The 25,989-nt window shown below is 59.1% G+C and overlaps 14 protein-coding genes across 14 annotated transcripts; 6 read left to right on the top strand and 8 right to left on the bottom strand.

The window, feature by feature from the left end:
• Window positions 1-221: 221 nt before the first annotated feature.
• SPRG_08564 (hypothetical protein) lies at window positions 222-637 on the bottom strand (the record flags this gene model as incomplete). Its single annotated transcript, XM_012347805.1, has 2 exons — window positions 222-243; window positions 294-637. The coding sequence occupies 2 exons, from the start codon at window positions 635-637 to the stop codon at window positions 222-224; spliced, it is 366 nt and encodes a 121-aa protein (XP_012203195.1).
• A 524-nt stretch (window positions 638-1,161) lies between these two features.
• Window positions 1,162-2,697, bottom strand: SPRG_08563 (6-phosphogluconate dehydrogenase). Its single transcript, XM_012347804.1, has one exon. It carries the CDS (start codon window positions 2,665-2,667, stop codon window positions 1,192-1,194), a length of 1,476 nt encoding a protein of 491 aa, XP_012203194.1. The 5' UTR covers window positions 2,668-2,697; the 3' UTR covers window positions 1,162-1,191.
• A 1,184-nt stretch (window positions 2,698-3,881) lies between these two features.
• SPRG_08562 (hypothetical protein) lies at window positions 3,882-6,081 on the bottom strand. Its single transcript, XM_012347803.1, has 8 exons — window positions 5,993-6,081; window positions 5,893-5,940; window positions 5,118-5,844; window positions 4,969-5,070; window positions 4,883-4,913; window positions 4,501-4,839; window positions 4,233-4,451; window positions 3,882-4,182 (listed from the first exon to the last, which is right to left on the bottom strand). Exons 1-8 carry the CDS (start codon window positions 6,072-6,074, stop codon window positions 3,931-3,933), a joined length of 1,800 nt encoding a protein of 599 aa, XP_012203193.1. The 5' UTR covers window positions 6,075-6,081; the 3' UTR covers window positions 3,882-3,930.
• Window positions 6,082-6,765: 684 nt separating this feature from the next.
• On the top strand, window positions 6,766-10,028 carry SPRG_08561 (hypothetical protein; the record flags this gene model as incomplete). The annotated part of the gene is made up of 2 exons (XM_012347802.1): window positions 6,766-9,503; window positions 9,530-10,028. 2 exons carry the CDS (start codon window positions 6,766-6,768, stop codon window positions 10,026-10,028), a joined length of 3,237 nt encoding a protein of 1,078 aa, XP_012203192.1.
• A 343-nt stretch (window positions 10,029-10,371) lies between these two features.
• On the bottom strand, window positions 10,372-11,164 carry SPRG_08560 (40S ribosomal protein). Its single transcript, XM_012347801.1, has one exon. The coding sequence runs from the start codon at window positions 11,130-11,132 to the stop codon at window positions 10,425-10,427; it is 708 nt and encodes a 235-aa protein (XP_012203191.1). The 5' UTR covers window positions 11,133-11,164; the 3' UTR covers window positions 10,372-10,424.
• A 1,507-nt stretch (window positions 11,165-12,671) lies between these two features.
• On the top strand, window positions 12,672-14,002 carry SPRG_08559 (hypothetical protein). The gene is made up of 3 exons (XM_012347800.1): window positions 12,672-13,452; window positions 13,502-13,674; window positions 13,724-14,002. The coding sequence occupies exons 1-3, from the start codon at window positions 12,688-12,690 to the stop codon at window positions 13,974-13,976; spliced, it is 1,191 nt and encodes a 396-aa protein (XP_012203190.1). The 5' UTR covers window positions 12,672-12,687; the 3' UTR covers window positions 13,977-14,002.
• Window positions 14,003-14,100: 98 nt separating this feature from the next.
• SPRG_08558 (hypothetical protein) lies at window positions 14,101-14,991 on the top strand. The gene has a single exon (XM_012347799.1). It carries the CDS (start codon window positions 14,111-14,113, stop codon window positions 14,924-14,926), a length of 816 nt encoding a protein of 271 aa, XP_012203189.1. The 5' UTR covers window positions 14,101-14,110; the 3' UTR covers window positions 14,927-14,991.
• Window positions 14,992-15,151: 160 nt separating this feature from the next.
• SPRG_08557 (HAD superfamily phosphatase) lies at window positions 15,152-16,014 on the top strand (the record flags this gene model as incomplete). Its single annotated transcript, XM_012347798.1, has 6 exons — window positions 15,152-15,245; window positions 15,287-15,402; window positions 15,448-15,600; window positions 15,657-15,765; window positions 15,811-15,872; window positions 15,925-16,014. 6 exons carry the CDS (start codon window positions 15,152-15,154, stop codon window positions 16,012-16,014), a joined length of 624 nt encoding a protein of 207 aa, XP_012203188.1.
• SPRG_08556 (hypothetical protein) lies at window positions 16,012-16,412 on the bottom strand. Its single transcript, XM_012347797.1, has 2 exons — window positions 16,164-16,412; window positions 16,012-16,111 (listed from the first exon to the last, which is right to left on the bottom strand). The coding sequence occupies exons 1-2, from the start codon at window positions 16,396-16,398 to the stop codon at window positions 16,059-16,061; spliced, it is 288 nt and encodes a 95-aa protein (XP_012203187.1). The 5' UTR covers window positions 16,399-16,412; the 3' UTR covers window positions 16,012-16,058.
• A 240-nt stretch (window positions 16,413-16,652) lies between these two features.
• SPRG_08555 (hypothetical protein) lies at window positions 16,653-18,597 on the bottom strand (the record flags this gene model as incomplete). Its single annotated transcript, XM_012347796.1, has 8 exons — window positions 16,653-16,884; window positions 16,939-17,247; window positions 17,299-17,406; window positions 17,456-17,647; window positions 17,700-17,879; window positions 17,934-18,074; window positions 18,123-18,407; window positions 18,450-18,597. The coding sequence occupies 8 exons, from the start codon at window positions 18,595-18,597 to the stop codon at window positions 16,694-16,696; spliced, it is 1,554 nt and encodes a 517-aa protein (XP_012203186.1). The 3' UTR covers window positions 16,653-16,693.
• Window positions 18,598-19,008: 411 nt separating this feature from the next.
• On the top strand, window positions 19,009-21,962 carry SPRG_08554 (hypothetical protein). The gene is made up of 14 exons (XM_012347795.1): window positions 19,009-19,101; window positions 19,149-19,233; window positions 19,275-19,453; window positions 19,500-19,586; window positions 19,631-19,689; window positions 19,734-19,776; window positions 19,824-20,120; window positions 20,163-20,294; window positions 20,341-20,459; window positions 20,509-20,752; window positions 20,796-21,002; window positions 21,048-21,698; window positions 21,743-21,787; window positions 21,830-21,962. Exons 1-14 carry the CDS (start codon window positions 19,087-19,089, stop codon window positions 21,893-21,895), a joined length of 2,229 nt encoding a protein of 742 aa, XP_012203185.1. The 5' UTR covers window positions 19,009-19,086; the 3' UTR covers window positions 21,896-21,962.
• Window positions 21,943-22,260, bottom strand: SPRG_08553 (hypothetical protein; the record flags this gene model as incomplete). Its single annotated transcript, XM_012347794.1, has 3 exons — window positions 21,943-22,068; window positions 22,117-22,137; window positions 22,210-22,260. The coding sequence occupies 3 exons, from the start codon at window positions 22,258-22,260 to the stop codon at window positions 21,943-21,945; spliced, it is 198 nt and encodes a 65-aa protein (XP_012203184.1).
• Window positions 22,261-24,221: 1,961 nt separating this feature from the next.
• On the top strand, window positions 24,222-24,685 carry SPRG_08552 (hypothetical protein). Its single transcript, XM_012347793.1, has one exon. The coding sequence runs from the start codon at window positions 24,234-24,236 to the stop codon at window positions 24,597-24,599; it is 366 nt and encodes a 121-aa protein (XP_012203183.1). The 5' UTR covers window positions 24,222-24,233; the 3' UTR covers window positions 24,600-24,685.
• Window positions 24,686-25,162: 477 nt separating this feature from the next.
• On the bottom strand, window positions 25,163-25,501 carry SPRG_08551 (hypothetical protein; the record flags this gene model as incomplete). The annotated part of the gene is given in 3 exon segments (XM_012347792.1): window positions 25,163-25,242; window positions 25,292-25,478; window positions 25,490-25,501. 3 exon segments carry the CDS (start codon window positions 25,499-25,501, stop codon window positions 25,163-25,165), a joined length of 279 nt encoding a protein of 92 aa, XP_012203182.1.
• Window positions 25,502-25,989: the final 488 nt, after the last annotated feature.

The raw sequence follows: 25,989 nt of genomic DNA, 5'->3' as shown, positions 1-25,989 counted from the left end.
CAAATCCAGGCGTGGTCGACGATGGAGCACCAAACGGGGAGCCTGATGCAGCTTTGGTCGCGCTTCCAAACGAGAAACCAGATGACTGTGCCGTCGACGGCGGCTTCCCAGAGCCAAAGGTCGAATCGCGTGTTGGGGAGGCTCCAAAGGTAACGCTGTGGGCCCCGCCAACTGAAAAAGTGTTTGCTGGTGCTGGCGCTAGGTTCGTTTTCGTGCCCGCTTCAAACGCGGTCTCGGGTCGAGCTGCTCCAAACGAACCGAACGATGTGGGGGTACTGGTAACCAGTTGAGACTTATCGGCCGGCGGACTCGTTTTCGATGGCTCCTCCGCGGGCGGTGCGGGCACGATCGCGGCCTGTGCTCGTGCTGCCTTCATGTCTTTGCGCTGGAGGTAGTCTTCGTAGCGCAGCTCTTCCGCCGACTTGTGCGCGTAGGCGTCCATGGCGGAGATCGACGTGTACGCGACGACGTCGGAGCCGTTCTCGACCGCGTACGTGGGTCTGTACCACGGGACGCTGGTGCCGCACTGGGCGGTTTCATGCGCAGCTGCCAACACGGCGGCTCGAAGCTGCTCCAACGAGTCTGCGAGCGTGCTGCTTGGCAGGGCGCTCGTCGCTCCGGCGCTCTGCCCGCTCATTCGTCTGGTCGCGTTGTGATTGGCTGCTGCGAGCCAATGATAGGGCTGGGGCGACCGATCTTCTCGCGGTGCACAAGATTCACGGCTGAGTGAACTGCCAACGAGAGACGAAGCTGTACACTGATGCAGCGCCCTTGGCCAGCTCAGCTGGCTCTTCTTTTCTGGTTGCGGGTTCCTACGCTATGGCTTGTAGCAGACTTGTAGCACAGTGCGAAGGTTCCAGCGCCATGGACCGGTCGGATCGTCGGCGAGTGATGACAGGAAGGCCATCGTTTGGCCAATGGTTGGACCCATGCGTGGAGATCCCGATGAAGCTGGGTATAGCTGCTTGCATCTGCGACGTTGCTACGAAGGACCCTTGATGCTATCATAGTCATTGCGCCCACGGCTGACCGAAATTTGTGTGCGGAACAAGACACACAATATGATGGGCTGCATTGAGCTGCCACGCGACCAAAAAGTGGGATGGTGCTCCCTCGAGCTTCTCGCGTCGTGCACCGTTCGCAGTATCAAGAGACAGGACGACGTGTACACATCGAATCGGACGCTTGTATTTACAAGTTACCGCGGTTGCGCTCGGCGACGTTGCCAATGCTGTGGTGGGCATCCGTCCACTCGCAGTGGAAGACACCTTCGCGGTCCGTGCGGTTGTAGCTGTGGCCGCCGAAAAAGTCGCGCTGCGCCTGCGTCAGGTTGGCCGGGAGGTTGGCGCGGCGGTACATGTCAAAGTAGCTGAGCGAGCCCGAAAAGCTGGGCGTCGGGATGCCGCTGGCGACCGCGAGCGACACGACGCGGCGCCACGAAAAGTGGCGGGCGTTGAGCTCGTTGGCAAAGTCGGCGTCGATCAAGAGGCTGTCGAGCGACGGGTCCTTGATGTACGCAGCCTTGATGCGGTCGAGGAACGCCGCGCGGATGATGCAGCCGCCCTTCCAGATGCGGGCGCACTCGCCCAAGTCGATCTTCCAGCCGTTCTGGACACCGGCTTCACGGATCAAGTTGAGGCCCTGCGCGTAGCTGCAGATCTTGGACGCGTAAAGCGCCTGGCGCACATCGTCAATGAGCTGCTGCTTGTCGACCGACGGGATCTCCGTGGGGCCGTTGAGGATCTTGGAGGCGTGCACGCGCTGCTCCTTGAGGCCGCTGAGGTAGCGAGCATCGAGCGACGCCGTGATCGTGGGGGCCGCCACCGAGCGCTCGGCGGCTTCCTGCACAACCCAGCGGCCCGTGCCCTTCATGCCAGTCTTATCCAAGATCTTATCGACGAGGTAGTCGTCCTTGTTGGCACCGGCAAGGTCGTCCTTCTTCTTGAAGATGGCGGCCGTGATTTCAATCAAGTACGACTCGAGCTCGCCCGAGTTCCACTCCGTGAAGACCTGGCCGAGCTCGGCGTTGGTCAAGCCACCGGCGATCTTCAAGACATCGTAGGCCTCGGCGATCAACTGCATGTCACCGTACTCGATACCGTTGTGGACCATCTTGACGTAGTTGCCCGAGCCAATTTCGCCGAGGTACGTCGTGCACGCACCGTCGTCGACTTGGGCCGCGCACTTGACGAGGATCGGCTCAAGCGCGTCAAAGGCCGCGCGCGGGCCGCCAGGCATGAGCGACGGGCCCTTGCGAGCGCCTTCTTCGCCGCCCGAGATGCCCATGCCGACAAAGTGGATGCCCTTGGGCTCGAGCTCCTTGGCGCGGCGGAGCGAGTTGGGGTACCACTCGTTGCCGCCGTCGACAATGATGTCGCCTTCTTCGCAGTGCTGGGCGATCGCGGCGATCGTGTCATCGACGGGCTTGCCAGCCATGACGAGGAGGATGATCTTGCGCGGGCGCGCGATCGAGAGCACGAAGTCCTTGACGTCCTTGTGGCCCACGAGCGGGAGGTTGCCCTCGTCCTTGGCGCGCTGGACCGTCGTGTCGACCTTGTCCGGCGACCGGTTGCAGACCGAGACCGAGAAGCCGTGCGACGCCATGTTGAGCGCAAAGTTCTGGCCCATGACGGCCAAGCCGTAGAGACCAACGTCCGAGAGAGCCATGCTGAGGAAGGTGAGGGGTCGAAGGCGAATTCGCAATGCCACTGCGCAACCGTGAGATCCTCTTCGATCCGGATACCATTATCCGTACCGGATTTTTCACGCGGCCTGCGATTGGCCAAAATCCCGTGTCATGATCCGCCGACTCATGACGAAAAGCATGGCTACAGCCAATCAGGACGCGGAAGAAACTCACGAAGATCGTCACCTTGCACGCTGCTCCAGTTGTCATTCAGGCCATCGACATATTGTCTTTTACGATTCGTATTCGTACGAATCACTAGCTCGTAGATATGTTGATACGGTCGAACAGGAGACCGCGGATGCGGCGCGCCTTGGATTACGTGAACGATGAAAACGATTTCCGTTCTTGGAGGGTTAAGATCGACGTGTACCGGTCATGGAGGAAGCAAGTTCCATGCGTGGAAATGCTGCTCATGTCTTTCCTGCCATGCTCGCCGAAAGAATACGGGCTTCGCGAGGATGTGCCTTGGCCAAACCATATTCGCGATGGCTCGCGAACGTTGATGAGAAATTCCGACAGGAGGGGGCACGCCCCTCGGATGCGGATTCGGACGTCTCCAGCACCACGCTTGGGCCCAGCGACATGACCGCGCATTTCCTTTCCTTTCCTGCCCACACGCTAAGTGCTGTGCGTGTAGCGGCGTCGACTTGGCCTTAAATAAGCGCTGGCCTTCAGGAGGGAGATGACCGAGGATGTCCTTGGTAGACATGCGGTCAAAAAGATGCGTTCGCGATCGCATCACACGGATTGGCATGGATGTTGACTCGACAACTCGCTGTGTGGTAATCGAGATCGAGAGTGTGAATACCTAATTTTTATGACATTATTGTATCCAAAGCAGACAATATTTTATTAATAACGGTCTACACTGGTAAGGAGCGAAAGGTCGAATATTGTGTAGAGTGAAGTGTCATTTTATTATAGCATGTAATAATAATTTTGGCTTTGTCATGTCGCGTTTGAACCAAAGAAGACGGCCGCCGCGGCCCTAGTTCTTAGTATCCGGACAGGTGGTAGGAATTCCGGATACGAGTGTAACGTTATCCCTCCCAGATCATTTTGGATCGTCGACCTGCGAACCTCAACAACGCGTACAAATCGACGCCTTCTACTCACATGGAAGCCTCGTGTGACCTCTTGACGCACCGATCTCCAATTGGACATTGACACCATCTCAGCACTCGGCCAGAAAGGAAGTAGGACGGTGCATCATCAAACTCAAAAACTGGCGTTGAGTGGACTCAAATGCTGCGCCAGTCGTCGAGCCACGGGTGTTGCTCGACCGCCGACGCGCACGCAAGCTTCCACTGCTGGATCGTGTCGAGCGACACTGCTGCTGCTTGTAGCGCCGAGCGCACGTCGCGTAGGATGACATCGGCAGGCGTCAGCATCACGTCGTGGGGCGTCGCGAGTTTACGCGCCACAAGCGCATCGTACACGTCGCTGTCGCCCACAATGTTCTGGACCATCGCATCGAGCTCTTCGTCGCGTGCCTACGCAAGCAAAAGGATCGATTCTGCAGCGACACCGGCAAGCTAGTCACCTGCTCGATGAAGCACTCGAGACGGTCGAGATCCATGAGGTGGCCACGGCACGCCGTCCGCCATGACGAAAAGAGGGTTTCGGCCGCCGCGCTGGCGAGCTCGGCGCGTGTCCGCACGCCGATCTGGATCAAACACGCGCCAATCGTTGCGTCGGTGACGATGGAAAGCACTTCGTCGTCGACCATGGCACAGCCGTCGCCTCGACCGATGGCGGCAAGCTACAGCGTTGCATGAGCACGACAAACTTCATTTCTTCGAGAGGTCTACGCGGGCGCACGTCCAGTCGCCACACTCGTCCAGTCCGACGATCTGGCTCTTATCGGCGGGGACGATCCGGGCCTTTTGACAGGCATCGCAGACGACCGTGGAGACGTCGTCATCACCAACATCCTCCGCAGCACCATCGCTGATCTCTGGAGCACGCATGGGTGCGACAGGCTCTGCAGCTCGGAGCCGCGCCAACGCAGCCTTGGCCGCGACGCTTCGCATACTTGCTCGGTCGACGCGAGGGGTCTCCATCTCGCTGACGACTGGCACGTCGGAATCCGCCGTCGGCAGCGGAGGCTCTTCGTCACGCACTTCGGTGCGATAGTGCTGTGAGTGCGTCTACAGACGAGAGCGTTGAGCTTGCGAGGATCAAAATGTGCACCTGCGCTTCGAGGGCCTTGGCACTCAGCGTGCTATCGTTTGATCGGATCGTCCACTGGTCAGTGGTTTCCATAGACATGAACCTACCGCGTCCGCGTGCCAAGGAACGACCAATCTTCGTTCGGGAGCAGCTTTTCCAGCGCCGCGGCCACGTCGCCGTCACTCAGTCGTGCAAGGCTCCAAAAGACACTATCTCCAACATCAAATGAGAGCTTCGAAACCTCATTTCTCGCTACCGTGGCGAACACTGGGCCATGTTGAAGGGCTTGAGCATCTCGCGACCCGTCTCGCCGCCCGAGAGAAGCACGTACTTGAGAATGGACGTGAGCTCGGTGGGCTGCAAGAGGTCGAGTTGCTCGTCGCGCCACGTGCGCGCACGCTCGAGGAACCGAACGCGCATCTGCGCCACGCCGAGTGCGTTGGGCGTCAGCGTCTGCATCGAGTAGGCACCCGCGAGCGCTGCGTGGAGCCGTGCGTTCGCCAACGTCATCTCGTACTGGTGATTGACGGCCGACTTTGTCGCCGAGCGCAAAAATTTATCGGTCGTCGACGCTCCGCGATGGCTGCTCACCGCGTGGACGAGCTTTTCACCCACATCTTCTTTGCTCCCGAGCTGGATCATCTTGCGGCGCTTGGGCAGAGGCGACGGCTCGATAGGCGCATCGCTCTCCGCGTCGTCGTCCTGTACCGTCGACCCGAGGACATGCCCGTGGCCTGTAAACTTGGGCTTTGGCACCCGCTTCGCCTTCTTCGCAGCAATGGTCGTCGTCCGTCGTGGCGGAGCGGGGGGTGCCTTTGGCGCCGTCTTTGGAGCCATCTTTGGGGTCATGCTCCGCGTTGCAGGCCCGGGCCGCGCCGCCGCAAGAGCTGGCTCGATGAGCACCGTGTCGTTGTTCTGGACGACGTTGGTCATTGGCGCATCACCCTCGACGTGCAATTCCTTAGGCGGAAAGCCACCTTTGACTAGGCCATGGAGTGCTCATCATGCCCGTGCAGGAGAGGTCGACGTACATGTGTAGCCATCCGAGACCGCGAGGCCCAGCGCGGTCAGCGCTTGCTCTGCGCGCTCGCATAAGCCCATGGTCCAGCGAGAAGCCATGTAGCTTCGTACCTCGGAAGGCCTGGAGCGAGCTAGCGCTGTCGATTCGCAGCACTGAGCTCTTGGCCGGCGACCGCAGGCGCACGCTCCACATTTCGCTCCAACGGGCCACGGTTACCGAGCGTATCCGGATAAAGCAAGCGGGTACCGGATACGACAGGGAATTCCCTTGGGTAGTTCGAAGGAACTTCCTTGACCGCAGCAAGCCCATGACGCGTCGGTGCCTAGTACAATGGATTGCACACAGAGCTTCCTGTCGGCGACTACAGTCGAATGAAAGTCGAATCAAGTCCTTAAACAGAGGCACCACGCATGCGATGGTCCACCACCCACCCTCAAGTGCGGCCAAGACCCTAAAAAACTCTAAATCTGCGCCAAGCAGAGCTACACGGGCAACCGTACCAGTGTCTCTTCTGCTACGTCCTTTAACCACTGTTCGTACTTGTACAGAAGGGTCCACCGCTGCCAATCGAGATGCTGTCCAGTGCTGTCGTCGGTAGCCACCTTGCAAATGTTGTCTCGGCCATCGACTTGGCACTTTGCACATGAGCCAGAATTGGTCCACGGCCTATGGCCTATTGAGCCTTAGACAGATACACTGCTGGCATCTCTCGTCGCTTGTCAGCTCGCGCCTCCACGTGGCAGCCTCGCCACGTCGCCAGTCGTCGACTTGGCGCCAATGCGACCAGCCACAAGATACCGCACTTAATCGAGTGGTAAACGCACTTAGTCTGTCGTGGCGCTTGGTTGGTGGTTGAACCTGCCATTTGCCGACTAAGATCATCATGGTCAAGAAGAAGGTGGACGCGCGCGTCCGTACGCTGCTCGAGAACTGCGTCAAGACGAACCACCGCAGCTTCATCGTGCTCGTCGGCGACCATGGCAAGGACCAGGTGGTGAACCTCCACTACATCCTCTCCAAGACCGTGGTCAAGGCCCGCCCGAAAGTGCTCTGGTGCTACAAGAAGGAGCTCGGCTTCTCGACGCACAAGCAGAAGCGCATGAAGCAGATCAAGAAGCAAATGTCGCGCGGCCTCTACGACAGCAACACGGAAGACCCGTTCGAGCTCTTCATCTCGTCCACGGACATTCGGTGGTGCTACTACAAGGAGACGCAGAAGATCCTTGGCCAGACCTATGGCATGTGCGTGCTCCAGGACTTTGAGGCCGTCACGCCCAACATCCTCGCGCGCACGATCGAGACGGTCGAGGGCGGCGGCGTCGTCGTGCTCCTCCTCCGCACCATGTCGTCGCTCAAGAAGCTTTACACCATGTCCATGGACGTGCACTCGCGCTTCCGCACGGAGGCCCACCAGGACGTCGTCGCGCGCTTCAACGAGCGCTTCATCCTCTCGCTCTCGGGCTGCGACAAGTGCCTCGTCCTCGACGACGAGCTCAACGTGCTCCCGATCTCCAAGCACGCGCGCAACATTGAAGCGCTGCCGCCGGTCGAAGACGACCTCACGCCCGACATGCGCGAGCTCGCGGACCTCAAGGAGTCGCTCAAGGACACGCAGCCCGTCGGGTCGCTCGTCGCGCAGGCCAAGACGCTCGACCAGGCCAAGGCGATTCTCACGTTTGCCGAAGCCATTTCGGAAAAGACGCTGCGCTCGACCGTGACGCTGACGGCCGGTCGTGGTCGCGGCAAGTCGGCGGCGCTGGGTATGTCGCTCGCCGCGGCCGTCGCGTACGGCTACAGCAACATCTTTGTGACGGCGCCGTCGCCGGAGAACCTCGGCACGGTCTTTGACTTCGTCTTCAAGGGCTTTGACGCGCTCAAGTACAAGGAGCACCTCGACTACGAGATCATCCAGAGCACTAACCCCGAGTTCAATCGCGCGGTCGTCCGCGTCAACATCTTCCGCGAACACCGCCAGACGATCCAGTACATCCAGCCGCACCACCACGAAAAGCTCGCGCAGGCCGAGCTCCTCGCGATTGACGAGGCGGCCGCGATCCCGCTCCCGGTCGTCAAGAACCTCCTCGGACCGTACCTCGTCTTCATGTCGTCGACGATCAACGGCTACGAAGGGACCGGTCGGTCGCTCTCGCTCAAGCTCATCCAGAAGCTCCGCGAGCAGCAGGGCTCGGCGGGCATGGCGGCCCAGCACGCCATGTCGTCGATCCACGGCGACAACAAGACGCGCAAGGGTGAGCGCAAGCTCCACGAAGAGCGCTGGCAGGCCGCGAGCGCGGCCGCCCATCAGCACATGGCGGCGCCGCAGACCGCTGCCGGTGGCGGCCGCGTCCTCCGCGAAGTCACGCTCGAGATTCCAATCCGGTACGCGCAAAACGACGCGGTCGAAAAGTGGCTCAACAACCTGCTCTGCCTCGACTGCGGGAGCACGCCCCAGCGCATCATGGGCGGCACGCCGCACCCGCGCGAGTGCGAACTCTACTACGTCGACCGCGACTCGCTCTTCTCGTACCACAAGCTCTCGGAGAACTTTCTGCAGCGCCTCATGTCGCTCTACGTCGCGTCGCACTATAAGAACCAGCCGAACGACCTGCAATTGCTCTCGGACGCGCCGGCGCACCACATCTTTGTGCTCCTCGGCCCCCAAGCCGAGGGCCAGGGCAACGCCGGGCAGCTCCCGGACGTCCTCTGCGTCGTGCAAATCGCGCTCGAAGGCGAGATCTCGAAAGAGTCGGTGGCCGCCCAGCTCTCGCGCGGCCAGCGGGCGAGCGGCGACTTGATCCCGTGGACGGTCGCGCAGCAGTTCCAAGACAACGAGTTTGCAGGTCTCTCGGGCGCCCGCGTCGTTCGCATTGCGACGCACCCAGATGTCACCAACATGGGCTACGGGTCGCGCGCGATCGAGCTCCTCACCAAGTACTACCAAGGCGAACTCGCCAGCGGCGACTTGGACGCGTCCGACGACGAAGCCGAGAAGAAGTCCAAGAAGTCCAAGAAGGACGACGACGACGACAACTCGGACGACGAAGGCAACCTCCTCAAGGAAAAGGTCAAGCCCCGGAAGGCGCTGCCGCCGCTCCTCCTCCCGCTCACGGACCGCCCGGCCGAGCGTCTCCACTGGTTTGGCACGTCGTTTGGCTTGACGTTGCCGCTCTACACGTTCTGGTCGCGCGCGGGCTTCCGCTCTGTGTACATTCGCCAGACGGCGAACGCGCTCACGGGCGAGCACACGGCGATCATGCTCAACGCGCTCAAGTGCGACGACCTCCCGGCGTCGCCGTCGACCGGCTGGCTCGACGAGTTTGTCGGCGATGCGCGCAAGCGCTTCATGGCGCTCCTCTCGTACGAGTTCCGGTCGCTCCCGCCGACGCTGGCGCTCAGCCTCCTCTCGGACGCCAAGACCAAGTCGGAAGACGCCGCGAACCTCCTCCGCGTGTCGTCGGGTCTGATTTCGTCCAACGACCTCCAGGTCTCGTTGACGCCGTTTGATATCAAGCGCCTCCAGAGCTACGCCAAGAACATGGTCGACTACCACATGATTGTCGACTTGATCCCGTCGGTCGCGCGCTTGTACTTTTTGAACCGCCTCCCGGAGACGACGCTCTCGTACCTCCAGCGCGGATCCTCATGAGCATCGGCCTCCAGCACCAGAGCGTCGACACGCTCGTCTCGGAGCTCAACGTGCCCTCGAACCAGCTCCTCGCGCTCTTCAACAAGAGCGTGCGCAAGTTTGCGACTGCGTTCAACGGCATCCTCGAGGCTGAGGTCGAGGAGACGATCGCGGCGCCGACCGAGGTCGCGACGATGGCCCCGACGACGCTCACGCTCGAGGAAGACCTCGCGGACGCGAAAGACCAGGCGCTCAAGAAGCTCAAGCAGAAGGAGCTCCTCGATACGCTCAATTTGAACCAGTACGCGGTGCGCGGCGACGACGCGGACTGGGCCGCGGCCCTCAACGAGAAGAAGGACCCGACGGCCAAGGGCGTCTCAGTCAAGAACCCCAAGAAGATGGCCAAGAAGCGCGAGGCCAACGAGAGCGCCGACGCCAAGGACGAGAGCAAGGCCAAGAAGTTCAAGAAGGGCGGCGCGCCGGCCAAGGGCAAGAAGTCCAAGTATGCCAACCTCAAGTAACTCCGCTTCCTGTGTATGCCACCTCATAATATACTTTATATTGCTTGCGCCTTGGATTGACTTGACGGCAAGCACAATGAGCATCAGTCTTCATCGACGATGGCCCAGTCTGCCTGTTATACCACTTGGGCGCACCTTGACGCTAGAGTGCTCCCAACCACGCCCGACACCAAGGAGTCTTGCAAGCAATTGCGTGGTTTAGCTCAGCGCCAGGTCTCGGAGTATGGCCACAGACTCTGGTCGGTTGGCACGCCCGCCAAGGACCTCGACGACACTCGAGGTGTACTACAACACGCTACTGCAGCTCTTGGGTGCGGGTGGTGGAAATGCATGGAGTGAAACATAGCAACCAACAAGTCTTTTTTGCTTCGTGTCTTAACGACGTGGCGGGATCGCTTACTGCTGGGCAGCGAGCGTCTCGGGCGTGGGCTCGACGTACGGGCGGTAGACTTCCTCCTTGGGTTCCAAGATGGTGACGACATCGTCCAACTGGCGCTTGGGGCCCATGCGGCCCGTGGGGTCGTGCGGCAACATGATGTTGACCTTGACACCGAGGACACCCTGGCGCATGAGGACGTGGCGGACGGCCGTGTCGACGTACTCGAGGTTGGCGTTACCGGTCTTGACCATGTAGCCCTCCTTGAACTTCATGGCCTTGGCACGCTGGGCACGCAGCTTGCCCGAGACAATGACTTCGCAGCCCTTGGCGCCCGACTCCATGACGAAGCGGAGGACACCCATGGCGGCGCGGCGCACGGCGAGGCCGCCGAGGAGCTTGAACTTAAGCGACTCGGCCTGGGCCTGGGCGCAGAGGCCGCGGTTGGCGACGCGCTCGGCGTAGAGCTCGACGGCGCCATCGGCGAAGTTGAAACGCTTCTGGACGACCGAGGTCAATTCGCGGATGCGCTGGCCCTTCTCGCCGAGGACTTCCTGCGTGCGCGTGGCGCGGATGATGACTTCCGTGCGGACCGGCGTGACGCGGACTTCGACGCCCGAGTAACCATCCTCAGCGAGCTCGCGCTGGAGGAGCTCGTTGAGTTCGGCGAAGAAGACACCGTCAGCGACGAACTTGCGCTTCTTGGAGATGTTGAGGTTGGCGGCCATGGTTTGATGAAGCAAAAAAAGCAATAGAAACTTGGCAGCGACTCCAACCACGTAGCAATTGGCCCGTGGCCAGTTATCTTGGCGCGATGCCATTGGCCAAAACGATGGCATTTATTTCATCAGACGAAATAGTGTGCACACCATTTCTAGTGCGCGATGCGATGCCAAGGACACGGTCCCACATGAGAATAATGCCTCTGTGCGCCTTCCCCATACTAGCAACGTGAGTGCACTAACGTAGTGTCATCTAATAAAGGCCGACGCGCAGAGCTGCATTGGCTGGGGCCGATCCCGTCCAAAAACCGGTTTCAATTAGTGTATTTGGCGGGAACTCGAGTGGGGCCAACGACGGAATGGATCTCTTCCTGCACAGCTCGCTCCCAACGACCAAGTCCCCAGCCCCTGCCAAGACCCACGCATTCAAGCGTAGCGCTATGTATGCAAAGTCTTTGAGATTGTTGTCGCTGCTTTGATAACACGCGAACACGATGTATGATGATGATAATGATGGCGGGAACTTGCGCGCGGAGGATGACAAAAAGCATCTCGTTGCTGCTGGTGATGTTGCTGGGAGTGCAACAGCAAGGGTTGTGGTTGTTATGGCGTGTTATTCGTCTGTGAGGGCGAGAGGGTAGAGTGTACTTGGCTCGTGCGCACGGCAAGTGAGAGAAAGTGCGCTGCTCGGTGGTGGTGTTGTTTGAGATTCCAGAAAGCTGGGGCGCAGCGTTGATCAACCAGTGCATTGGACATGGCGTACTCTCGTGTCGGTACACTGCAACTGTACCAGTAGGAGGAGGCGCGGGGCTTTCAAATGATAAAATGCGGCAAAAATCCTGAGGTTGCAACGTTGCGATCGCTCGTGTGGAGGGCAGTAGGTTGGCCCCATTTGCAGCACTCGTTGCAAGTCAATGTGGCTTTACTATTTCCTCGATTCTGGTAATGTTTTGTGTTTGGTGCACTCGCTCTTCCGATGAGCCTCGCCGCACTGGTTGTCTCGGCTCTCTCGGCCTGACAAGGTGGTCAGCTACTGCGTGTTTGGGCGTACGGCTCGTAGCGGGTACACGAGGTACTAGTACACGCAATAAGTTCTGTGTGAACGTACAATCGCCCGAGAACTATAATAACGACGACACAGATAAGAGTAGGGCCAGCACGTACGCACTCAATTGCATTTGAGGCATGGTGGTACACCCACGTGGCTACTTGGATCTTGGAGCCTTCGCAAGCGATTGCGCTACGATTAGGCTCGGGACATCCGCGTCTACCGGGTACCGGTCCTTCGGCCATGATTTGCAGTCCGCCCAATGTGTAGTAGTCGATGGTAGAGACATCGAGCCCGACCAGGCGCCATTTTGATCACATGCCGATGAAGAGGAAAGATGATGATGATGATGATGATGCTGGACGGGCGACAGCATTTTAATTGTAATGCAATAAAAATACAGTGGTGACACGCACTTTAGCTTCGTTTTTGTATGCGGCATGGCGATGCGACGGTGCATGCCATTGTATTTAAATAATATGCACCAAAAGGTGCCAGTTTGCCCTTTCTGGGATGCGCTTCGTGACCATCAACGACGACGAGGGCGCGTCCGAGCTCGCGGCCTACTCGAGCCGCGAGATCCTCTACGACGTCAAGGACGAGCTCGAGCGCAGCGCCGACCCCGAGTACCTCCGGCGCAAACTCCACCGCCAGCGCATCCGCGACTACCGCCGGTCCAAAGTGCTCGAGCTGCAGCACTTGCAGAAGGAGGCCGCTGCGCTCCAAGCACACATTGCCCGCCTCCAAGGTCCCAAGAAGCGCGGACCATCGCGACAGGACTGCCAGCTACCATGGCGCGAGGTGGCCATGGCGCTCCGCGATGCCGCCGATGCGTCGCAAGCCTGCAATGCGAGCTTGAAGACCAAGCTACACAAGCACCGCGAGCTCCTCCGCGCCATGACGTCGTGGGTCTCGGCCATGTCGAGCGTCCAGCGCTTCCCGAACGCGAACGCTGCCACGTGGCGCAACATTTGCCTCTTCAAGAGCGACGAGTCGCGCCGGCTTGGCTTTGAGTGGATGACCAACCACATGCTCCACCACACAAACGCCGTCTTGGACGAGTGTGCCTTTCCGACCGCGCCGCTTCACGCGACCGAGCATGCGGACTATATGGACTTGCACATATCCTGGGACGACGCCGGACGCTACCGGCTCTTCCAGCGCCACCAGACCATCATGCACACGAGCTTGGAGAGCATCACGCACGCCTTGCACCGCATGTACATCAGCGACCGTGTCTCGGTCGCCAACATTGCCAAGGAAGACCTCGATACGCAGGTACGATAAGAGATGCACACCGCATCATGAGCATTACGGTTGCATGTAGTTTTTGAACGACTCGGGGCGGTACAGCCGGACGCAGGAGTGGTCGGCCAACCCACTGCACTTCCTTCGACGCCAGTTTACAGAGCCCGGGCACCGGTCCATCATCGTGGGCCAAAACATCCTCGAGGACGAAAAGTACCCCGTCGGCAAGTACATTTGCGACGCCCAAGCCTGGTATGCACCCGTGACGGACGCGACGTCATCCCCTCACGGCACGCTGTAGGATTGTCGTGACGCAGCTCGCGCCTGGCGTCATTTTGTATCAAAACTACTACACGGCCGAGCAGCTCCACACGAAAGACGGCGTTGCACTGCCGCTGGAAGACGACGTGTGGTCGACCGCGCTGTCGCTGCACACGCTGCCGACGCTCGCGGCCAAGCAAAGGGCGTTTGAGCGCCACGTGCAGCATCAATGGGTGCACATCATCAAGGCGGCCGAGGCCGGCATCCGAGCCATGTGCACAGCGTCGCCATAACGACGTTTCAAATAGACAAACCCACCTTTCTCATCGTCAACGCTCTGGATTGGACGTTGGCGACGTTACGATCTGCAGGATTCTTGTTCCTGGCACGGCGGTCCCGCCGCCCACTTCACAAATAGAAAGGCAACATGGTCGACCTGGTCATGTGGGGCCCGTGCCTCATCATGGCCACCATCGGAGGCATCGTCGCCTTCTTCGCGGACGTGCTGCTACTGTACGTGACGTACCCCTTTGACGGCTCGCCAGCGACCTTTGGCGTCCTCGGCGCGCTGCTCATGTCGTGCGTGGACAACACGGTCTTGTACATCGCGTACGTTTGCGCGACGCTCCGCGCGACGAAAGACCACATGTCCAACCGCTGCATCATGTTTGCCATGAGCCGCGCGGGCGCTGGCTACGCGCTGCTCCTGCTCCTCGTGCTGGGCTTCTACATGGCGTGGTACGGCGACGTCTCGCTCGTCTACGTCGGCTTTGTCCTGCTCGATGGTCTCAATGTGACCATGTGCTCGTTCCTCATTGGCCTGTGGCTCTGCGTGCGCAAGAAGCACAAGCACGTGGCCCGTCCGACCGTGCCCACCAAGATGGAAAAACTCTGCATGAACAGCGTGCTCTGGCCGTCCGTCGCGATCCGCTACGTCTACTACCTCGTCGCGTTTAGCTTTGTATTTCTCGAGAAAGGACCGCAGTCAACGAACGTGACCATCGGTGTCTACGTCGGCCTCAACGTGGCTTTCAACATTGGCGTGGCCATTGGCATGCGCTCGTTTCGGCGCAAGGTGCATCGCGATGCCAAGGCGCTTGAAAACACCCGACCAGAAGCAAACGCAGATGTATCGGTGGTCGACGAAGACGATCGAAGCGGCGCACACGCAGCATTGGACGTCCACGGTGCCATCGAGAACGACGACCCCGCCTACGGGTCGGACGACGACGCGCTCCCGTGACGCGTCCATCGTCGACGACGGATAGTTTTTATACACGTTTCAACGTACATTTTGATCGTTGTAGCCATGGCTTCGTCGTTGAGATGCATCCTTCTAGCGGTGGAAAACTCACATGCAAGGTCCTCCTTGTCTGGTGGATCGCAATGCGCGCTCGGAGATTGGCTAGAATGAGCCAATGAGCGTGCAGGCAGCGTGGGCTGGCCTGGAAAGTGCAAAGTCGCTGCGATGGTGAAAGGCCTCAATCTGACGGGCGTGACGCAGTTCGTCTCGGCGGTGCTCAAGTCGCCCAAGCTGCTCGTACCCCACCTTTCGGTCAAGGGTGCGCTCTCGTATACGCCAGTTGTTTATGCGTCGGCATAGACATTAATGACATCCCGTTCGCCAAGCTCCACGCGCTCGGCTTCAAGGGCGTCGTCTTCGACAAGGACAATACGCTTACCGTGCCGTACAAGCGCGAGATTGTCCCGCGTGTGCAGGTACGTCTGCTCTCTTCGTATCTCGCCCACGCACAAGCACTATAGGACGCGGTGAACGACTGCCAATCGGTCTTTGGCTATGATCGCGTGCTCATTTTCTCCAATTCGGCCGGCTCGAGCGACGATGCGCCGGCCTTTACGCACGCCAGCGAGACCGAAGACAGCCTGCGCATGAAGGTGCTGTGCCACGGCACCAAGGTCTGTGCCATCGATCAATATGTCGATTCTCGCGCCGCTTAACGCGATAAACACAGAAACCCAACGGCATCGAAGCGCTGACGTCGGAGCTCCAAGTGGCGCCGCACGAGCTCGTCATGGTCGGCGACCGCTACTCGACCGATGTGCTCTTTGGCAACTCCAACGGTGCGACTTGCATCTGCATCGTCCTTCTCACGCTGCTACGTGCAGGCATGCTCACGATTCGTACCGAGCAGCTCGACAAGAGCGGCGAGTCGATGCTCAATCTGACGGTACAACGACGACGTGCCATCCATTCGCATATCCTCAGACGACCGGCTGTAGATGCAAGCGATCGAAAACTCCATCGTGGGTCGGCTCTATGCGCGTGGTGTCGAGGCGCCCGCCCACGCCTTGTACAGCAAAGACCAGTAGCAGAGTAGCCAATACGTACAATACACTAGTGTACAGCAACAACGCTAGGCGTCGGTCGTACTGGCCTCGTCGCGGGGCGGGTACGCCGTGCGCCGGCCTAATCGCATCCAAGAACTTAGCCGAGTCTATTGCCATATGTAAGAGCGCACCCTTGTACGAGTTGGTCGTAAGGTCCCAATCCGGGTCGCGGCCAATGTCCTTGGAGCCCGTGTTCATGTACACGCCGCGGCGGATCTGCGACGTCGAGAGCGGGCCTTCCATGCTCATCGTGTTCTGGTCCTTCTTGCTCTGCACGATGAGGAACGGCATCGAGAACGAGAGGAGGCCGCCGGCGCCGACGAGGAGCCCCACGATGCGCTTGTTGTTGCTGCCGCCACGACCCATGCTCTATGTCTGCTCTAAAGAAAGTGCACGCCACCACCAAGTCGTTTTATCCGGACATACGGCATACATCCGGATATTTGCCTTGCGATCTTCCTCGATATTCTTTCCCGCGGTATGGCGACGGCTGCTATCGTTGCGCCTCCACCTCCCGTCGCGCCTGCTCGCAAGGGCTTTGCTATTTGCTGCTGACTCGGGGCCCCACCCTGTCGTCATTAGACGAACCGAACGTCGAAGCTACGTCAAGGGAAGAGGGTCTCTTTACGTCAAGGGAATAAACAACCTTGGTTCGCATGGTCTACGACATGCCCATCGAGATGGTGCACACGGCTGCGACGAGTAGAACCGAAAGCGAATGGTAGTTCCCTGCACTGGGCGGAAGGAGCTGGTCGCAGTACTCGCCGCCCCAGAGCGGGTCGCACATGCAGACGCCGCCCGTGACGCACGAGCCTTGGTTGCTGCACACCTGCCCGTTCTTTTCGCACAAAACTAGACACAAAGCATGAGCCTCCATGAGGACGAACGACGTGTGAAAGCACACACAAAAGTCGGTGGAGCGGAAGACGTCGGCCACCTTGTCGCCGCCCGTGGACCCGCCGAGGACGACGATCGTCGGTAGCGTCGTCACTGGGTAGTACCGCGCGGTTGTGCAGACGCCGCAGCCGTCGGCGAACGACGAGCTCATGTGGTAGATGCCGTTGACGATGGTCGTCGAGACCGTAGCGCCGGACGGCGTCGACTTGGGATCACACTGCGGAATCACGCTGCCGTTGAGGTTGGTGGCGTTCGACTCGGACCGGCAGTTGAAGCCGCAGACGTTGACGTTTGGAACGTTGCGGCTCGTCACCAGAGCTAGAGATCGTATGTGTCTTGGATTCAAAAATGTAGAGGATTGACATATACCCGTGTGGCCCCACTTGCCGAGGCACGTGTACGCGCCATCGATAAGCACTTGACACCAGCCAGCTGTCGACTGGCCGAGCGCATCCGAGCTGATCGGAAGCCATGTGACTAAGCACAACGGGCAAAACCATCGCAAATAGGGGAGGACGCTAGGTACCCCCGTCGCGGCTCTGCCATACGTCCGAGTACGTGTGCATGGGCCAGATGCCGTGGCCAATGCGGCCGCCTCCCAGGAGCCAAAGTCGCGGGCCAAAGAGGTAGTCGGACGGTGTGCTGGCGTGGAGCGAGATCAGCGACGTGAAGGCACGGACGGGCCATTCCGCGGCTGGCGTTGCTTGCACCCACGTCTCTAGTGTGCATGTTCGCATGTGCCGAAAGGTGCTCTAGATGGAGAGTCGCACGCGAAATGTCGATGCGGTAGACGTCGTTGAGCATCTCCGTGTCGGCGCCCCAGCCACCGAGAAGAACACCGACGTCTTGGGCGGACTCGTCGCCGAGCGTTGCATTCCGAATCGAGTGCGTCACGCAGGCGTGGCCCGCGCGAGGGCTCCATGGCACACTCGGTAGCTTCTTCCAGTTGCCTAAACAGTGGATCCCATGGTCGCCTTTCCCTTCTTATTCGAGCGACTGCACACCGCCAACCACGGAGCTCGTGTACCACACGTCGTTATTGAGCGGGCTCCCGCCCATGACATAGAAGAGGCTATTGAGGGTAATTGCGCAGTGCCACCCGCGAGGCGACCATGGCACGTTGTAGCTGACTTGGGACCACGCGACTAGGCGACGCGGGAGCGTTCACGCCAATGGCAACAACAAGTGCCTACCGCCGTCGAGCGAGTACCAAATGTCGTTGGCTGGCGTCGGCACGTAGCCGCCGAGGAGCACGAGAATCGGCTGGCCACTCAGCGACGGCTCGGGAAAGACAGTGAGCGAGTGGCCAAACCGGCGAGGAAAGGGCGACTCGTCAATGACCTGCGACCACACGTCGCCGTCCACCGACGTCCAAATGTCCGACCGCCGCGTTGTACGAATCAAGCGTCGCGTCGTGTACGGTGCCGACTGCCCGCCAATGACCCAGAGCTTTCCTTGAAAGACAGTGCTGGCATGGCCTACGCCAGCATGAGCGCACGTTGCACTTGTCAAGGTTGGACCGTCGCGGGGCGTGAACCGCTGGTCCGTCGACGGATGCGCCATCCACGTCGCCGTGTCATTGGGCGCAGGGCACGTGGCGTAGGCGACGCCAGCGAGGCAGCAGCAGAGTGGCGCCAGCCAAATCGAGATGCTAGCGACGCGGGCCATCGTCGATCGCTTTGTCGCCGTACGTGTCGTCTTGTAACTGGCAGGTTAAAGCGACTGCCGCTTATAAAAGTAGAAAGCGGAATGGGTCAACTCTGCAGCCATCGCAATCCCACAAGAGAAGGAAGACATACCACTACTCGTAGATCGGCAAACGCGACAGTGTATTGATGGAGCTTGTGCGCGAAGACGCGGTGGCGTGCAGTGGTTGCAGTGCACTATCCTCCGATTGGAATGTATACTGGATTTGTATGTCGGCTACAAAGACGCGATACGGTTTCAGGTCGAAGGGTCACGTGCCCTTGCTGCTTGTATTGGGCGGAACATTGAGCCTGGAACAGACGCCGAAAGATTCGGCCGCGGTCCATGCAAGGGACGCCGAACTCTGCCTTGCTGGCCGCGCCAAGCGCGTCGGCGTCGTCGAACGCCAAGGCCATTGGCCTCTTCAGCAAGATCACAGCGCGACGCCTGTCTGGCGGAGCACCCGCAGCCATGACCAAGCCCCACGTAGCGGCGTGATGCAGGCAGCCAGCGCGCTCACGCCACCATCGTAGGCGGCACCCAGCGTCGTTGCACGCCTCAACGACAAGGTCACGCTGGCAGAGACGCACTTTCCCGACTTTTTCGAGAACGTCAAGCGTACGACGCCATGGCCGACATTGGCTCATGCATGCCCGTAGAAGCAAGAACGACCAAGCGCGCCCAAGGCGGCGCTGCCATGCGAGGCACCAACACGAGTGCGCATCTTGGCGCTGTGCCCAAATGGAGCACCAACAACGACCCGTCACAGCAGCCGACGACCGCCCGCGTCCAGTCCTCGGTGCGCAAGCTCAATGCTGACAAGAGCACGTCCAGATCCGTACGTTGGTCGAGAAACATGCAACAGATATCGAACCCCGTGCTAGTGGAGGGACGCCAAGGCGCTACCAGAACCCACTGCAATCAAGCCGCTCGCAGCCAATCTCCCGGAGCGACCATCGACTGCCGGCCAGGTATTGTTGCCTTGGCAAGGATCACTGCCACGCGCGTCCTGTAGCTCAACTCGAACAACCGCGAATCGGACCCGTCACTCTCGTCGCTGAAAGGCTACGTGCGGTAGAGTCGCTTCCTCGAGCCGCATGATGACCAATGCAACGTAGTGCGGCGCACGAGAAGCTCCATCCGTCAGCCTCCAACCCCACCGTACATCTCGTCGTGCATGGCCATGGACACCATGCGAGCGAGCATAGGTGCCAGGCAAACCGTCCTTTGGCGCCGACTTTGCGCGGCAACAAGTGCCCAAGCAGCTGCGGCCAACCGCGTTTGAAGCCACCAAGTCGCCGTTCAAGCAGGACCTGCGTCCGTCCGCATCACAAGACCACGCGCCAAGTCCTCTTTTCCAGCCGAGCGAAAAGGTCGAGAGTGGCGAAGCCGACATTTGCTTTGCCGAGACGCCCGACATTCCCGGTGTGCCCGTCGTGTACCGGAGTCAGAAAGCGCGACTAAGCGACCCGGAGCGCCTCAATCTCGACCGGCGTTCGCTCAAGGTACACGCCAATGATAGTCGATATACTGTATCCCGTCAGTAGGTGATTCCACTCCTTGAGGGCGAGCACATGCTGCGGCTGCTCAACCTCCAAAACAACGTCATCAACAGCATCGACAACCTCCATGGCCTTCCGAGCCTCATTTTTCTCGACTTGTACAACAACCAAATCGAGGTAGAGTCGTCTTTTGAGTTGTCGTCGACGCACCATCATGCTCTAGTCGATCGACCACTTGCATGTCGTACCGAATCTACGTGTCCTTATGCTTGGCAAGAACAAGCTCAAGCGCATCCAGCACCTTGAATGCCTCTCCAAGCTCGACGTGCTCGACCTCCACAGGTACGAGCTAAGTTGCCTGCAAACTCTTGTCATTAAGTTGTACCATTAGCAACGAGATTGAAGTGATGAGCGCACTCGATCGACTGGTCGAGCTCCGAGTGCTCAACCTCGCGGGCAACCGAATCCGAGTCCTTGAAAACATTGCTGGCCTCTCGCTTCTGACGGAACTCAATTTGCGCCGAAATGCCATCGCACTCATCTCCCCGCATCTGGGCAAACTGCCCGCACTCCAGCGCCTCTTCCTCTCCAACAACCGGCTCGAGACGAAAGACAGCATCCTCCCGCTCTTCCAGGTAGTAGCGATCGATAGGCACAGAGCTTGATACAACGGCGTAGCTCACGGCGCTCACGGAGCTCCGGCTCGATGGCAACCTCTTCAACAGCACCGACAGCGCCGAGTACCGCCCGCTGCTCATCCAGAACTTTGTGTCCTTGCGCAACCTCGATCTCAAAGTCGTGACGGACGACGAGCGGCGCGATGCGTTCAGTATGACGCAACGGGCCACCGAGAAGCGGAGGGAGCAGCAGCGCGAAGAGAACCAAGTACGCATATCCAATACCACCCACTCCTCTTTGACAATGGCGTAGGAAGCACAGCGTATTCGAGCCATTACGGCCGTGCGAAAAAAGTGGGAAGAGCGCTTCGATGTTCAAGAAGGCATTGACCCGTGGCAACGCAATGCGTCGAGTCACACCAAAGCACCCGCGCCCACCATTCAAATTGGGTTTTCCGAAGTCGAAGTCTCGGAAGAGGCGCGCACGCTGTATATCTACGGCGATGCGCTCGAGGCGCTCGAGTCCGCCAAGATCCACAACATCGTGACCTCGATCGTCTTCAAGTACATTCCGATCGCGGTCGTCGTGAGCGCGGTGGCCCAAAGCGGGTACCTCCGCGCGTTTGCGGCACTGCGCCGCGTCGAGCTCGCTTGCAACCAGATCACGTCGCTGGACCAGCTGCCGTGGATAGCGCACCTCGGGTCGCACGCCGAAGAGCTCGTCGTGAGCCAAAACCCAGTGAGCAACATGCGGCTGCTCCGGCCCTATGTCGCCCAAGCGCTCAAGAATGTTGTCGTCTTGAACGATCTCAAGCTCACGGTCGACGACCAGCGCGCTGGCGCCCACTTCTTTGAGGCGGCGCCAATCGCCGAGAAGCAGCGCAAGCCCACGGTGGACCGAAATTCAGCCGCGACGCTCGCCGCGTGCCTCCGTGGGGTTGGCAAGCAAGAGAAGCACCTCAAGGTACGAGTTGATCTTCTCTCTATATTTGCGCGAACGACCCGTAGTCGCTCAATGCCGAGTGGACCAACCTCGTCCACGCTGTCATCAAGGTACACCGACTCAACGTGTTCGTCTCTCACGGCGTCTTGTAGGATACATTAGAAGAGATTCAGGACATGGACACGTATATGGCCAAGTGCTTGGATCGCATGGAGTAGTAGTAGTTGTAGTTAGTACTTTTAGTTGATGATGAACGCGCTCTTATTTACGCTTCGTCCATCGCGTTCTCGTCCTCGTCCTTGATGCCTTCCTTCTCTTGGCGTGCCTTGATGCGGCGAGCGACCTTGGACGACACCTTCTTCTCTACCGTCTTCTTTTGCTTGGCAATGCGCTAAAACAAGCAGCGTTGAGGGTCGTGGTGGTGGAAGGTAGAGCGTACGTGTTCGCGCTTCTTGAGCAGCTTTCCTTGGCCTCCTTGGCGCGGCGAACCTGACGCAGATAGCGTTAGATGCAGTCGCTAGGACTAAAGTACCTCGAGGTCGTGCTGCGACTGCACGACGCTGCGCTTCTGCTTGCGGGACATGCTGCGGAAGGGACTGTGCTCCGAGAAGGATTGGTGCTCGGATATTTTTATCAAACCCTCTGAAAACGAATGGGATCGACGCACAGGCTATTCGCACGCAACGTATACACGGCGTGGGCGTCGTGGCGTTGTAGAAGATTCATGATCCAGCCCATCTCGCGTTGCATCAGCTCTCAAGTAAGAATAGGTTGTGGTAGGGGGCATGCGTCACAGAGGACCACTCTGTTTGCTAAGGACGGCGTTGTGCTTGCTGCGACATAAATGGCGTGGGTTTAGTCATTCCGTATTAAGTGTGACAGGTTTTGCGTTGATTACCTTTTGAAATACATAATTGCTAAAGAGCATCTTTTTCATAACCTCTACGAGGTAGTATATGTATTATGGCAGGTCCGAGCTGCATCGATACACACTTGGGTGCGAGCAGATGTTGTAGACTCAGATTTTCCAATGGACGGCGGTGGGAGAGCAGTTGGCACCGCGTGAGAAGTGGTTCGGGACATTCACCCAGAACTTGCATCAAGTTGCAGAGAGCACCTTGGAGAGTACCGCGCTTCACCTGAATCGCACTGAAAGGAAAAAGCATCGCACCAGCGACGCTACACAACCCGGCTTTTTTCAACAACGCCCATGTGGGCATGTCGACCGCAATCGGATGACGAGCAGGAACGAGCGAGGATGCGCTGTAGGCCCATGCTTGGCATCCGAACTGTCGGATGACGCAGCACAGTTCGTGCCAGAATCCTACAAAGAAAGGCGGTGACGTGGCGTGCTACAATCGTGTTCGACTCAGACGCGCAGTGCACCTGCTTGTACATCGACTCATTACACGAGTATTCGTCGAGGGTGTATTACACGGGCAGGTGTGCGCAATTACGTCCTTCGAAGCCAACCAAAGCGCGCAAACAAACCGGTGTAGCGCCCAGCACAAATCACCCTGCTAAACTGTCGCGAAAACGCACGAGCCACCGCGTGTGGTGCTCAAGACGTTTCTCAAGTGTGCAACGAATGCACGATCCTCCTCCTCGTCGTGGTCATAAAATGCCAGCTCAAAATGGCTCAACAGCTCTGCAAGGCGTTTGACGTACCAGCTCGAAAAGGCGCCGTAATGTCCCTTCTATTGTTCGCTTACGGTACTATCGATGACCAGTCCTACGCTCAGACAGATACGTGCCATCGAAGCCAACGTCCAGCGACCGCAAATCTGACATTGCTGCGTGTTACCACATCGACATGTGCATTCGACGCAGCCGTTGGTTCTCTGGTAACCAACGGGTTGGACAAGATGTGCCGTTGGACAGGGTACCGACTATGTACCCCCGAAACCATTACCCTCCGCACTAAGCAATGCGCCTTGCACGAGCCCACGCTGACCGCAAGGAGACATATAGCCAACTACCCCTGCGCTCCAGCTCGGCGCTCCTTGAGCAATTCAGCGCCGCACTTCATAGCACACGCCCTATGACGGCCAACCGCTTGGTTTCTCAGTGTATGTGCACGGTGACTCACGCGTGTGCAATGCTGTTCATAGTCGTTGGATAATAAAACCCACCACCAACGTAATAAAACCCGTGAGCTAAAGGCGTACGCACACAAGGATTCTGTCGGGGGACAACATCCGCGGCCCTCGGCTCGTGGCTCGTGGGTGGTTGCCAAATGTGCCAGTACGCATTAAAAAACCAAGGAGCATCCAGGATCGAGCGCCGCACGGCGCAAAACGGGGTCAAATGCGCGACGACGCGGAAAGAGTGGGACGCGAGGCGGTCAAACGCGTTTTATCCCATCTTGTCAGTAGGTTCCGTCACGCTCGTCGTCCCCAGGCGGTCGCGAGCAACGGGCAAAGTCGTCCGTAACGCTGACAGCGATATTCTACACCTTGGGAACGAAGACGTGTGTCACGGCCATGTGGCGCGTGTCGCGATCGACTGGTTCAATCTCTCTGCATCTTGTCATTTCCAAATTTGCACCACTCCACCATGATGCTATGCCATTTGAACGAGATGCCGCGGTACACGATCGCGTTTCAAGAGCCGACGGCCGCCAAGTTTTCGTCGCGGTACGCCGACTACCACGAAGAGTGCATCACCGAGTACTACCGCCAAGAGTGCCTCCTCGCCTTTTACCGTCTTCAAAACGTCAATACCGAGCGTCCGCGGAAGAAGCGCAAGCGCCGCTGCGTCACGTTCGCCGATGCGCCCGAGATTGTCGGTGTCGCCGACGCTGCCGTGGACCGTGAACCCGTCCCGACCGCGCGCATCTCGCGCGACGAGATGAAGCAACTGCTCGACGAGCGGGTGTTTCCGTCGTCCGCCAAGCGGCCGCGCACGATGCTGTACCATTGAACCACGACCCCCGTATTTTAGAAGCCCCTACCGTTAGGAAATAGTACTATTATAGTCAAAGACGACAATATCATATACACTTGTAGTTTAGCAAATTGGATGATCGCCTTACGAAATGCAGCAGCAGTCGCCCGTGCACGACGAAGATCGCGTCGTCTATACAGGAGTGGTAGTTAAAGAATATAGGTGGCGCCGTCGGGCCTCTTACGAAGCGAGCAACGGCGCTGGGGCGCGCCAGCATGTCGTGGTCGCGCAGCAAGATCATGGAGCTTTGCAGAGGCAGTTGTGGCGGCGCAGGAAGTTCGCTACGAGGATAATACCCGTGAGTGTAATGTCATTAGGTCGACGAGTCCAACGCACATTTCAATTGTTCCGAACGCCAAGGGCGGCATGGTCTCTACGGCACTGCTGCGGCATTAGTCCTTGCGCGACTTACACCGGTCATCTCGTACGGTAGTGGCCCCGTCGGTTCTATTTGCTCGACGACCGCTGCAGCTGCATTTGGACGAGGAGTGATTGAAGCAACGTCGCGTCCCTCCACAGGATGCGCGTTGCTTGTATCCTCAATGCGGCGGGCCTGGAGGCGGCGCATTGGCTGGAGACGCATCGAGCTCGTGCAGCCGCGACCGCACGCTGTCGAGTTCTACACGTGTATTCTGTCCACTGATGGGCTATCATCCCGTGCAACGCACCGAGCTTGACACGCGATAGCTCGTCGCGCGCGGCCTCCTTCTTCAGCTGAATTCCCGCGCGCACGTCGCGCGGGTCGGTCCAGACGCCGTTGACGACGCACTCGTCACAAACGCGGTGGGCGTGGAGGAGTCCGTACACGGGACGCCGCGACTTGGCGCAGTGCGAGCACACGACGTTGCCACAACTCTACGCGGCACCGTGAACCCCATGCACGATTCGCAGGGCGTCGTACACGGCAGTGGTGACGGCGGAAGAAAAAGCCAAAGGACGACTGACACACCATGCACGCAGCCACGTCATCGTCGTGCACCCACGTCACGTCGTACGACTCGAGCGGCTACGGACGCAAAGCACTCAGTAGAGACTCGGATAGAAAAAGGCGTCGTACGTTGCGCTCGGCCAGCGGCGCCGAGAGATGCAGCATTGCATCGTCGTCCTCCTGCGTTTCGTAGCTCGCATTCGAGAGGCGGCGGCGTGACGATGAGCTGGGCGGGTGGGGCGGGCTTGTAATCGCCGTGGACGGAAGTGTGTGCGGGCGACAGCTCACGCAGCGAGCGCCTTGGCGATCTTGGTAGCTGTGGCCTTTCGGCGGCGACGACAGCGATAGGTTGCGGAGATGCTTGGCGGGCTGCAAAAACGGTTGAATGGGAAGAGGTATGTCGGCGGACCGGCGCCGGACGTGCAGCGTGCCTCGCGC

The sequence above is a fragment of the Saprolegnia parasitica genome, assembly GCF_000151545.1.
Source record: "Saprolegnia parasitica CBS 223.65 unplaced genomic scaffold supercont2.38, whole genome shotgun sequence".
Lineage (NCBI taxonomy): Eukaryota > Oomycota > Saprolegniomycetes > Saprolegniales > Saprolegniaceae > Saprolegnia > Saprolegnia parasitica.
This window is presented reverse-complemented; position numbering and strand designations above follow the sequence as displayed.

Excerpts from the sequence above, each read along its gene's own strand:
- SPRG_08556 (XM_012347797.1), bottom strand. The coding sequence starts at position 16,398 with ATGGGTCGTGGCGGCAGCAACAACAAGCGCATCGTGGGGCTCCTCGTC. Across the intron at positions 16,112-16,163 it reads TACGACCAACTCGTACAAGG|GCCGGCGCACGGCGTACCCG; the intron begins GTGCGCTCTTAC and ends GGATGCGATTAG.
- SPRG_08562 (XM_012347803.1), bottom strand. The coding sequence starts at position 6,074 with ATGTGGAGCGTGCGCCTGCGGTCGCCGGCCAAGAGCTCAGTGCTGCGA. Across the intron at positions 5,071-5,117 it reads ATGGCCCAGTGTTCGCCACG|TGTCTTTTGGAGCCTTGCAC; the intron begins GTAGCGAGAAAT and ends TGTTGGAGATAG. Across the intron at positions 4,840-4,882 it reads CCAAGGCCCTCGAAGCGCAG|ACGCACTCACAGCACTATCG; the intron begins GTGCACATTTTG and ends TCTCGTCTGTAG.
- SPRG_08563 (XM_012347804.1), bottom strand. The coding sequence starts at position 2,667 with ATGGCTCTCTCGGACGTTGGTCTCTACGGCTTGGCCGTCATGGGCCAG.
- SPRG_08554 (XM_012347795.1), top strand. Across the intron at positions 19,454-19,499 it reads ACAAGAGCACGTCCAGATCC|TGGAGGGACGCCAAGGCGCT; the intron begins GTACGTTGGTCG and ends ACCCCGTGCTAG. Across the intron at positions 21,003-21,047 it reads AGCAGCGCGAAGAGAACCAA|GAAGCACAGCGTATTCGAGC; the intron begins GTACGCATATCC and ends ACAATGGCGTAG.
- SPRG_08558 (XM_012347799.1), top strand. The coding sequence starts at position 14,111 with ATGGTCGACCTGGTCATGTGGGGCCCGTGCCTCATCATGGCCACCATC.
- SPRG_08552 (XM_012347793.1), top strand. The coding sequence starts at position 24,234 with ATGATGCTATGCCATTTGAACGAGATGCCGCGGTACACGATCGCGTTT.
- SPRG_08559 (XM_012347800.1), top strand. The coding sequence starts at position 12,688 with ATGCGCTTCGTGACCATCAACGACGACGAGGGCGCGTCCGAGCTCGCG. Across the intron at positions 13,453-13,501 it reads AGGAAGACCTCGATACGCAG|TTTTTGAACGACTCGGGGCG; the intron begins GTACGATAAGAG and ends GGTTGCATGTAG. Across the intron at positions 13,675-13,723 it reads ATTTGCGACGCCCAAGCCTG|GATTGTCGTGACGCAGCTCG; the intron begins GTATGCACCCGT and ends GGCACGCTGTAG.
- SPRG_08560 (XM_012347801.1), bottom strand. The coding sequence starts at position 11,132 with ATGGCCGCCAACCTCAACATCTCCAAGAAGCGCAAGTTCGTCGCTGAC.